We start from the raw sequence: 12,345 nt of genomic DNA, 5'->3' as shown, positions 1-12,345 counted from the left end.
GCAGATCTGTTCGAGTTCACATTAAGTGTACTGTGATAATTACCTCATCATTTGTTAACCCTTTCAAATACATATCTGCCTTGACTGTTTTGCATAACACAATCCAGAGTCTGTTTCACATCTTCACAGCTAGTAATAGAGACTAAATCTCGTGGAAGATGTACAGGCATTATGGGTTATTGTCACATGTTATGGCCAAAGTACAGGATAACCAATGCAATGTGTGCATTTTTCTGAAACTCATCTTCTTTTACAATAGTACCAAAATAGGTTTACAGAAATTGATAGATTGTTTTACACTAGCAACATTGGAGCAAGCAAAGTTATTGTGGTTTTCTAGTTGAATGATCCAGTTTTTCATCAATCTGTGTTTCTGCCATGTGGGCCGCCACACACACATTCTGTATAACTCAGCCTTCTGGGTGTGCAGTCAAGCCCACACCTAGATTCGGGTGGACAAATGCCATATGATTGAAGTTAAGACTGGCCAAATGGTTCACCAGTTTCCAGTGTGTGAGTGATAATCCAAACCCAAGCGAGAAACTTATTCTAACCAACTAAAAGGGACTGATGGCATATTGTCTTGCAGATTAAAATCAATGATGAATCCTAAAGCCATGCAGTTTTGACTTGACCGGAAGAATCATGAACTCAGTCCAAAATATGTATGTTGTTTTGAGCCCCTTCACATGCTCTGTTCGGTCACTAAGGCTGTACTATATTCCCATTTGTTCTGCAGCCTTTCAGTAATGGGCTGGTAACCGTGATGGTGCCCCAGCTGCGCCGTGAGAACAGCCTTCTCCTCTGGAACATATGCGACCTGAACACTCCAGTTCACACCTTTGTAGGGCATGATGATGTGGTGCTGGAGTTCCAGTGGCGAAAACAGAAGGAAGGTGGGTACACTGTTAAGGGAAAACAGGAAATGAAAGTGGCTGTAATGAGTGTAATGCAATCAAAAGAACTGAAGTAACTGACTTTAAGAACTCTAAAATTCTGGAGATTTTTTACAAGTTACTTATGTGCTTGTTTTGTAATAAATCTTGTGTTTACATATTTCGTTTGTTCTTATGGAACAGACTGGTGTAAAACATGCTTACAGTGCACTAACATATAGTTGCTAAGTTTCCAGTGTTCCCTTCATAAATGCTATGTTCTGAATTCCTTAATTCTATACAGTACAGTTTATTGGTTCTTGCAATTCAGAAATGATCTTTAAAAGTGAAATATAAAGGGACCATTTGAATCGAAGTTAGCTATTTCTAAAGGTAAACATAACTGCTATGAATTCCAGTTCTTTAAAGATGGCGTGTGTAATAAAATGTGTGTATCTACAAAGGATAGCCCTGAGACAAAACCCATTAAGCACTGCCTGCTTGGGAGAATACAAATTTTCATGACACTATAACTCCCACACTCCTGAGAAACCTGTAGTAATCTAAAGTATGTGTCTATGTTAACCTAATCTCCGCTCAAAAAGATGTTACATAATACCGACGTAAACCTATATATTTATAAATGGAAACAGTGAATAACGGGAATGTTTTTAACCAAGTGACATAAAATAGGCAATGAGAGCGAAGCCATCCTGCTTGGAGAAGGTGACAACACATCCGGCTGGAACACGCATTGTTTCTGCCCTCAGAGAGCGCGGGCTCTCACCTGCCGGGGTCAGAAACCTGTCTGTGGTGGCATGCTGGTCCGCACCAGTCATCCAGTACACTAGAAGTCAGTAGGTTGTCAGGGGGCACCTATGGGTGCTTGTGTTAATAAATCCATCATTGGAATCAGTGTGGGCTTATTAATAAGAGATGTTTGATACCAAACATCTCTAGTTTCAGTGAAGCCATCATATAGCTGGGGAATCCGTAACTACCAGTATCCAGCACATGTTCTCAACCTTGGCTTCCCTGTTAACTTGTAAAATCTAAGAATCGACTTAAATATCACAGAGCATATCTGCTTGTGGAGCTATGTCCACAGATGTATTATAGTGCACCCTGCCTTAGGACTGTACCACAGATCATTGCTTAGCGTTATGGGCCATTATTCGGAAAGCCCTTAAAGTAAATCAAGGGCTGTGCTGTTGTTTTGTCAACTTCAGGACAGCCTTCGATCCTGTGGGTAGGGACATCCTATGGGGAAAACATGTTGCCTGGGAGCTCCCGTCAAACCTCCCTAGCATATTCCAATCTTTGCATTCTGGTAATTGGGCCCAGGTGGATTTAGACAAGTCGGGTCGATTATCTCAAAGAATCTCCATCGAGAATGGCCTTTGGCAGGGATGCGTCTTAGCACCCCAGTGTTTTAGTCTATTTTTAGCCGATCTTCCCACCCACCTTTATTCCTCAATCCAAGTCTTTCTCCTCTAAAGTCAAGAAACAGCATATTGATTGTCTGCTTTATGCAGACGATCTGGTATAACTGAATTGTACCCCAATTGGTTTGCTAGGGAAACCTAATGCCCTAGCAACCTATAGCAAGCAGAACCAGCTTCACATTATTTAGAAAAGACCAAGGTTTTTGTTTTTGGGAAAAAAGTAAAGAAATTTAGCTGGTACGTAGACACACAGGAGGTGGGAGCAAGTCAACCAATATCAATTTCTGGGCTTGACATTTAGGAGGAACGTGAACTGGGGCAAGCATTGGGATGGAATTAAGCAGAAGGCCCTATTGCAGGCCACCTGTCTATCAAGATTTAATAGTGGATTTGAGGGGCTTTCACATACTCCACTACTTCAGACATACGAAGGGAAGATACCTCAGTTGAGTTTGTATGGAGGAGAGGTTTTTTTTCCCCTTGATCCCGTCTATGAATGGGACCGATTTAGAAGGGGCCGTTCTTAGAAGGCTTTTATCACTTCCCCAAGGCACCATCGTTCAGGCCATAAGGAGAGAGTTCAATCTGGTCTCCTGGAACTTGTTGGCCTTCACTCTGGCCCTAAAATATTTTAATACACTCTTGGTGGGTAATGAGGTGTGTAAAGTCTCCGAATTGTGTTGGGAGGAGATTCAAGGTAGTGAAAGAAGGTGGGCAAAGGAGGTAAGAACTAGATTAACTGTTTTTAAGAACCTCCATTTAGACAGTGGTACAATTACATCCTGGTCCCGTTTCCCAGGCAAGTATGCATTGAAAGAGTCTGCCGTTTTGTTGTCTGAAACTAATGACCTATTCTACCTGAGCAAGAAACCATCTTTTAGTTTTTCAATCACTACTAGGTGATGGGCCCCAGGGTCACACTGGTGCTTAACAGAGATACCACTGTGACCGGATTCTGCCACACTCCTACTTTTCCGCAGAGTTGTGCTGTGTTGCAGAGCCTGCGGTGAAGAGGACTAACAACAAATACTCCTGAGGGCATTCAGCGGCTTCTGGGTTGCAAATGCTGAGCCCTCACTCAGCCAAAGGAATATGGCGCGGCGGTCGCCTTACCTCCCTTTACTGGTGGTGGTTGCCCCTGCCTGTAGAGCTGCAGAGATCACTCCATTTGGGAACTTGCGAGCCTTGTGACACCACGCTGCTCCTGGGAAGGTAGAGGGGGTGTGCCTCTGTTACGCCACCACCCACTGCCGCTCTCTGCTTCTGACAGGTTCTGCTACAGAGTTGCCTATTGCCCCGGGGACATCTCAGTACCACTCCCTGGGGCCCCCATAGTGGCTGGGGCATATGAACCAAAGAAAGAGGGCTAAGCTAGGGAGCCAACAGCAGCCATCTTGGAACAGGTTACGCTTCATGTAGACCATATTGGGCTAACAGAGAGAGGTATGCCCGGGGTCTTTCTCTCCACCTCTTTCATTCACTCATTTAATCACCTAATGTGGGCCCATTTCTGGAATAATGACTAGTTCATGGTGACTCTATTCTAAGACATCAGGGGCCCGGACCAAGGACTACATAGTCCATACTGCACCATCACTTTTAAGGCAGGGCAAGCTCCATGCAGGCAGCATAAATTGAATAGGGGCTCCTCGCGGCATGGGATACTATTCTAAGATGCCGAGGGCTCGAAATCATTACTACATAATCCACCATGCACTAGCACTTTGGAGGCGGGGCAAGCTCTGCGTAGACTGCTTATATTGATTTGGACTCCCTGCCAGGGACCTGGACTAAGGACTAAAGAGTCCACACTGCACCAGCACTTTGGATGCGGTGCAAGCTTTGCACTGGCTGCAGTAAATGATCAGGGGCTCCCTGTGGCACGGGAGGCTCTTGTAAGATGCTGGGGACCCGGACAAAATAGTCCACATTGCACCAGAACTTTGGAGGCAGGGCAAACTGGGCAGGCCGCATAAATTGATTGAGGGCTACCCGCGGCACAGGACGTGCCCAGGCGAACACCTGGCCAAGAGTGGGCCCATCCGCGCTGATCTGAGGCTGGGCTGGCCTGGACCACCCCTCTTAGCTGTGTTTGCTTTTCATTTGCTATTCAGTATTTATTTTTATATGCTAAAGCTAGTGCTTTGTTGAGGTTTTATTCTCATAATGAGCAAGAGGAAAAAGGTGTAACTGTGGGGTGAGAGAACAGAGGGATACAACAGTAGTCCCCATCACTAACTATCTAATTAGCTTTTTTAAATCTGATCCACCGAGATAAATTATCTTTTTTAATTATGAAATTGTTGGAATGTTTCTTAAATTGTTAATCATGTACTGTATACTTTTATGATTTTAAATAATCGAATAAAGTGGTTCTTGATTGATTGAGTCCCCATCACTAACTATCTTACTAGTACAATGAGGGCCATCAACTTGGGAGATTAATTGAAGGGAGATTGGAGGCACAGCATCTATTTTGCCTTCCTTTGGGGATGCTGAAGGTGTGGTTACTGCTAATCTATCTGAGTTGCTAGCTGGCCAGAAGGGTGTATCCATTGCTAGCAACACTGCTAACCATACAGCTCTAAATCCATGCATTCCTAATTATATTTTAGGCATGTTATGTCCCTTACAGTTAAATCTCCCTCTGCAAAAAGAAAAAGAGAACAAAACTCGTCCACTACGCAATATATCTACAAAATCACCATCAAAGCGATCAACTCTAACTCCCTGATATGGCTTTGCATGTGGAGGCGAAGATCGAATGATATGAATATATTGCTAAAGGTACTATGTGAACACCTAGATAAGGTGCTGTCTAAGTTAGAACAGAAAATGAAATGTTTTTGTGATATGGTGCTAGGTAGAATGACCAAGATGGGGCAATTTCTGTATGATACTTTTCTAAATCAAGCAGAGCCAGCTAGGGCCCCATTGACTGTAATTGATCAGCCTCTCCGTTACCTAGCTACAGGAGCCATGGTTCAGCAACATATCCCCAACAACTTGGGCACCTAGATCAATAGTGAGACACAAAAAGGGCTGAATCAAGTACAAAGGGTTGTTGGGAAAGCTACCCTCAGTCCAGTCTTGAAGGGCAAGCTATTGGTGCTAATTTTGCCTTCAAAACTTTGTCAAAATCCTCCTTTGAGATGGTGCCCCTAGGAGATTATCTGCCGTTGCCCTCAGCCACCACACCTTACATCATTATCTTAACGAATGTGCCACCTCTCCATCAATTACAGAAAGAAGAATGGGGAGATTAAATGAATAAAGTAGTACACTGGATGAGGCAGCTCCTGGGGAATAATTTTGATTTATTTGATGAAGTTATCATGGTCAGAAGAGTGGAATGGGTGGGACTGAGGCCTAAAAACTGCACGGGATACTGTGTGGTAGTAAATTTTAAGACTCCTGGCATTGCTAGAAATATCCTACACATTTTGAATCAAGCATCTTGCCAAAAATGCAGCATCCGAGCACAACTGCTAGTTTTTTAAAATTTGTTTTTTTTTTACAGACCTGAAGACTGTATAACGTGCAAGAAGGGGACTGGAGTAGCTTGCATAAGGGGTCATTTGCAAACTATGTTTAATGTAGACAAAAGTAACTATTTCTTGCCACTTGCTTAATGTAGTCAAAAGTAACTATTTCTCGCCACTTGAAAATTTGGAAAAGATTGATTGACACCCTGATGCTGATAGGCTGTCATATTCTTTGGTGAGTCGGTGAACAGGTCCGTGCGCACTTTAATCCTAGTGTAGAAATTACCCACTAACATCTAAATTCGAGAGTAACTTAAAGTACTGAATGATCTCTAATGTTAATTGTATTCAGCTAGTATTCGCGACTATCGTTGGTTTTTTAAATAAAGTAGATAATTCCAACTAATTCAAATGGATTTTTCACTTTGATATGGGCTGCTTTCAGGAAACTTGGACAGTTGGTCCTTTTTCTGTTGATAGTTTTAGCTCATTTTGCAGTCCAGCTGAAGGGTTACATTATTGGAGAGCCAAGGGAGGCCTTTCCATTTAAATATCTGTTAATAGCGCAGTTGTAAAGACGAGACGTGTTGCCTCTATGCCTTACTATCAGCTGTTGAGTATTCATTTCCCAGATTTAAAAAACATTTTATTAATTAATTTTTACTACTACAACTTCAATTCTAGAAGCAATCCAGTTATAATTAATGGTTTGGACACATTGTTTGTAAACCGTAAGAGGCTGGTTAATATTGTGTGGGTGGGAGACGTTTATTGCCTAGTGTGTACTCTACCGTCAGCAGAAGTCTCCGAGTTGACAAACACACATAACATGGGTCTTAAGCATTTTGCTCACCATCATTATGGTGAGGTTCTCATCTATTTGCTAATGAAGTATAACCTTTTATTTGCCTTGGCAATTTGCCCCAAGGGGGATAACTTATTACCCTCCTGTAGGGATGGAGGAGCCTATTGCCCCAATGGTTTTGATGGAGGAGCCTATAGCCCCAATGGTTTTATACTATACTCTGATGTCATTTCTCCATGGATGTCTAGTTTTAGTATTTTGCCTAACTGCTACAGTGACCATAACCCATTGTCCATTAAATTAAATCTGAATTCAGAACCCCCTTAAGCTGTGACAAATTCAGTTCCTCTGACTTTCTCACAAAATCAAGGTGTAGTGACGAAATGGAATAACTTAGACCCAAACCGATTATTGCAAGGACTGCTGAGGGACCGTGAGATAGTTCTTGATCATAGGGCAGAAGCCCCAAAAATCATCGAATCCTATTCTAGTATTTGTGAGTCTTTAAAAAAACCTGATGACAGTGGACACCAAGCCGTAAGGCGTTAAGCCATATAGATAGTTTGATATGCGCTTGCTCTATGGCACATAGGAAATAAATGATTGCTTTGAAAAGGAAACCAAGAATTCCTGAGGAAGCCAGGGAAAGAAGGAGGAATTATAAGGCAGTGCTTGAGCGAAGAAAGAGCATCATTAGAAAAAATGCACGTGAAGACATTATAGCAGCTGGAAAATTAAGGAACATGGGCATTTTCTGGGAAATTATCAACTCATCTTTTTTTAATGAGCCATATACGCCAAAGGTAGAAAACCTAATTACATCTAAAAGTTGGTTTGATCATTTTAATTTGCTCTATTCATCTACCCAGTCTAATAACCAGGGGCTGGTGTTGGAAAGTGAGCCTGAGATACTGGGCAGAGGGCAACTGTATCCTCCATTTGAAGTTGATGAGATAGTTGCAGCAATTAAGGATAGCCAGAGTGGCAAGGCCCCAGGCCCAGATGGAATCCCTATGGACATGTTAAAAAATAATTTAGACTTATGGCGCCCAATCCTAACTAATGCTTTCAGGGTCTTTTCTAACCATGCTCTCCAAGCAAGTTGGTTGGAGGCCACGATTGTGCCAATCTTTGAAAAGAGCGATAGGAATGATCCTTGCTGTTATCGGCCAGTATCCTTGCTAGTCTCCACAATCAAGGTCTTAGGGAGAGCTCTTTTGGCAAGACTGAAAACCTGCGCCGAACAGTCTTTTTTTTTTTTATCAGCTGTACAGTATGGATTTCGATATGGCTTGGGCACAATGGAACAATCACTTCATCTATACCCTATAATTGCAAATTATATTACAGCTAAGGGTACCGCCATGCGTTTGGCGTTTATGGATTTGATTAATGCTTTTGACACAGTCAATTGCTCAAAACTCTGGTCGAATATGTCTGAGATGGGCGTGTAGGTGCCATTGCTATGCTGTTTGGGTATGTTTTGGTCTGAATGGGGAGTGTACAGAGAACAGCAAGTTCGTGGCTATTGCTACAGTGCGGGGCTGGTTTGTGGGGCTTTGTGGGCTTTGAAGCAGAAAATGAACTTTGGATAGCTGAAAGCAAATTCCTAAGAAGGCTTTTGGTGGTCCCCAAGGAGTGTCCAACTTTTATCTGTCATAGTGAGTTAGGCTTATCCTACATTGAGGATTATATAAAGATCAACCCTCTTTTGCGGTGGCTTTCCGTGTGGCGAAAGCCCGATCTGAGTCTTACTCAACAAATTATAAAAGATTGTTTAAATCTGAATAGGGTCTTCTGTATCTTTTGGTTAATGTATATTAAAAACTCTTTCCAGTGTATAGGGCCCCTAGAGATTTTTAGTTACCCAGAAAAAACGGGATTAATAAGAAAGGAAGCAGTGAAAAAAAAATGTATGCTGCTATACTTGAAGATCATAGATTAGTTCTAGAAGCAAGTAACTGTGCAGTATCATGTTGATTTATTGTTGGAGAGCGGACCACTACCTTATCTCTTGGGGGTTAATAACCCACAGTATAGATTTCACATATTGCACCTCAGATTAAATACTGTGCACTTTGTGGTTGGGTTTCCCAAATGTTGCACCCGGTTTGAGAATCTGCACGTATGTCCGTTTAATCAAAGTACCACCCAGAGCACCTTGCACTTTATCATTTTTTTGTAAATGTTACATGTTGCCTAGAAAACACTATCTTCTGCCTATACTGTGGGGCTTTAAGATAGCAAGGGCTAGGCAGGCATTATTGGTACTACAGGGACTAGCTTCTGTAAAGATTTATTTTGCTGTAACTAGATTGTGCCAGGTGATTAAGGAAACAACTTGGTTAATCCATCTTTATTAATTGCATTCTTAAGTTTTTATCTCCTTACTGTGTATAGAGGGCTGTGGATATTGTGTTTAAGTCCTCAAGTCATTTAAGTTGGTATTATTTTTTTACTAATTATGGAGACAGTTTCTGTTATATGGCCTATTGCCATTGTAATTCTAGGCCTAAGATTAATGTCCATGCTTTTATGAAATTGTCATATAGTACTTTTTTTTTTGTTTTTTTTTTTGTTTTTGGAAAACCTTTATTTCAAAAATCAGGACACAGCTATTCAGCCGACAGCCCGAAGGTTCGGCAGCATTGAGAGTTAGATACAGTGATGTGTCCCCAGTGCAGTACAAAGAGTAGTGCAAAGGTCCAATTTTGAGTAATACACAGAAAAAAACTCACAACAAACCCCAGCAAGGCAAGAACATTGAAAGCCCATGGTGAAAGCCCCCAGGGGAGGCCGGACCCCACTCATCTACTAATTACAAGACAGTGTACGGAGGAAGAAGGGGGACAGCAGAGGCCCAAAACGGTTCCTAAAACCAAACTGTGCTGGAAAGAGGGTCAGGGGGAAAGCTGTTCCTCGGGAGGTTCCAGATCCGGGGCAAGACATATTCCCCCCCTGTATTGGTTCCACCGCCCCCAGATGGCATGCCACTTCCGGGGGCGACCTCTGGAGCAATAGACCGTCTTCTCCCTAAACATGCTCCAGTCCATGTTCTCTTTCCACGCGGTCAGTGTAGGGGGTCCCGAGGAGCCCCACAATCGCGCGATATCCCTTTTAGCGACCATGTTACCCAGGGTCACCCATTGGGTCTGCGCCTCATCGAGGTCAGTGGGCCCCCAGACGTTAAGGAGGCAACACCGCGCCTCCGGCTGCACAGCAAGGCCCGTCACCTCCCCCATAACTGCATGGACTCTCCTCCAGAATTCCACAATGACACCACATTCCCAAATGATGTGCAGGAAAGTACCCACCATACCACATCCCCTCCTGCACAGGCCGTCCTCCGAGAATCCCATGTGGACCAGCCTTGGCCCCGTCACATACACCCGGTGCAGTATTTTAAGCTGCACCAGCCTCAGACGCGACGGGATCGCAACCTCCTTAGGAGAAGAAACCGCTGACTGCCAGTCCTCATTATCCAACTCAAGGCCATCCCTAGTCCACTGTTCTCTCAGCCCCAAAAGCATGTCTGCCCGGACGTTAATCAATTTCTTGTATATGAGCGAGATCGTGCTCTCGGGCATATGAGCATCAAGGACCCGGTCCTCAAGGGGAGAGGACTCCGGCACCTTCTCACCCTCCACGAGGACTGATCGGAGGGCGTGGCGCAGCTGGATATACCTGAAATACTCGGAGGGCCCCAGCTCATACTCAGTCTGCAACTCCTCGAAGGACTTCACCCTCCCCTTATGCAGCACATCTCCCACCTTGGATATACCTATTAGGTCCCACTTATCAAAGCCCTTCGTATGCCAGAGCCTTCCCAATTTCTCCGATTCAAACAATGGGGTAGCGAGGGTGAGCTTGTCCTTCCAGCCCAGCGAGTCGGTCGCCATCTTCCACACACGCACCGCCACACCTGTGGGCCCCGTGAGGGACGAGTCTAGGGACCGCGAATACAACGCCCTGTAGTAGTTGCCACCACGCAGCAACCACCTGTCCATGGCATATCCAGGGCTGAGGGCGGGGCCATAAAACCCATGGTTGATCGCACTCAGCTGCGTGGCCCAGTAGTACCGTCGGATGTCTGGGAGCGCAATGCCCCCATCATACCATGGGAGCGTCAACTTTGCAATAGCTATTCGCGGCCGCCCATCCCACAGCAACGTCCGTTGGAGGCCTTCGACCTCCCGAAAGTATTTGGCCGGTACCCAGTCCAAAGTGTTCTGGAGGGCGTAGAGGAAGCGGGGAAGAGACATCATTTTGAACAGGGCCGCACGCCCAACAAGGGAGAGCGGCAGCCTCCGCCAACCTTCAACATCTCGCCTCAAGCGTGCCAGGGGGGGGAGCAAATTCCTCTCATAGCGCACAGCAGGGTCCATGGATATAAAGATCCCCAAATACACGAAACCCTGCTGGGCGACCTGTATCGAACATGTTCTAGGGATCGTTGGGACCTCGCCACTAAGAACGTACAAGTACGATTTGCCCCAATTAATAACGAGCCCCGAGTTCCTACCGAACGATGCGAGTACGTCACAAACCACTATAAGTGACTTCTTAGGTGAGGCAAGATACAAAAGGATATCATCGGCATGGAGCGAGATACGGTCCTCGTGATCAGGCGACCACCGAAGGCCCCGTATATCCGGGTGCCAACGTATCCACGCAGCCAACGGTTCAAGGGCGAGGGCGAACAACAGAGGCGACAGGGGGCAACCCTGCCGAGTACCCCTACCAAGCTGAAACGGAGTGGATGCCCGACCATTCACCACCACATTCGCTAGCGGCCCCTCGTACAGCAACCTAACCCAACTCACAAAACCGCGACCAAAACCAAACTTGGCCAGCACGGCCCATAAGTATGCCCATTCCACCGTGTCAAAGGCCATCGTGGCATCAAGAGATGCCACAATAGCCGGTTCACGCAGCGTGCCCGCCCTGGCGATGACGCCATGAAGACGCCTAAGGTTTAGTGCCGTGTTTCGGTGCGGGATGAAGCCGGATTGATCCGGGTGGACCAAGTCGCCAAGTACCCTAATCAAACGGGTCGCCAGGAGTTTAGCCAGAATTTTCGGCTCAGCGTTGAGGAGTGAAATGGGCCGATAGGAGGCGCACCTATCTCGGGGCTTACCCTCTTTATGTATGACCACGATCGACGCCAGCCGCTGATCCAACGGCAGGATCCCATCCCCCCGCGCCTCCAAAAACATGGCGCGCAGGTGAGGGGCGACCTTATCCGGGAACAGCTTGTACAGATCTATCGGCAATCCGTTCGGTCCAGAGGCCTTACCCGAGTGTAACGCGCGAATAGCCCCCGCCACCTCGTCGACCGTTATATCACCATCCAAATCGTCCCTATCTATGTCAGAGAGGCAGGGCAACTCGATATCACGGAGGAGATCAGCCGAGTCCTCGGGCGGCCTGTCCGACACAGAGGAATAAACCCTACGAAAGTACTCCGCGAAACACTTCACAATCCCCTCAGGTTCCACAATCGCCTCCCCCCTCTCTCCCATCAACTCTGGCACCACTCTATTGACCCGTTCTTTCCTGTCCAACCACGCCAGGAGTTTCCCTGCCTTATCACCAACATCATACAGGCGGCCCTGTTGTTCCCTACTGAGGGTCTTAGCGGCGTCCGTCACCAGGTCCCTATACTCCGTCTGCTTCAAGCAAAGCTCATGCAGCGAGGACTCTGTAACCCCCTCCTCCATAGCCCCCTCAAGGGC

General features: G+C 45.6%; 1 protein-coding gene across 4 annotated transcripts in view; it reads left to right on the top strand.

The window, feature by feature from the left end:
* Positions 1 to 12,345, top strand: part of WDR59 (WD repeat domain 59) — a 766,237-nt gene that overhangs the window by 268,534 nt on the left and 485,358 nt on the right. For all 4 annotated transcript variants that reach the window (XM_085636815.1, XM_085636817.1, XM_085636814.1 and 1 more), the window contains exon 10: positions 740 to 896. In XM_085636815.1, the coding sequence (XP_085492941.1) occupies positions 740 to 896 (157 nt within the window). The remainder of the gene's footprint in view (positions 1 to 739; positions 897 to 12,345) is intronic.

This window comes from Triturus cristatus, chromosome 12 (assembly GCF_964204655.1).
Source record: "Triturus cristatus chromosome 12, aTriCri1.1, whole genome shotgun sequence".
Classification (NCBI taxonomy): Eukaryota; Metazoa; Chordata; class Amphibia; order Caudata; family Salamandridae; genus Triturus; species Triturus cristatus.
Note: the sequence above shows the minus strand (reverse complement) of the source record. Positions and strands in the feature narration are given on the sequence as shown.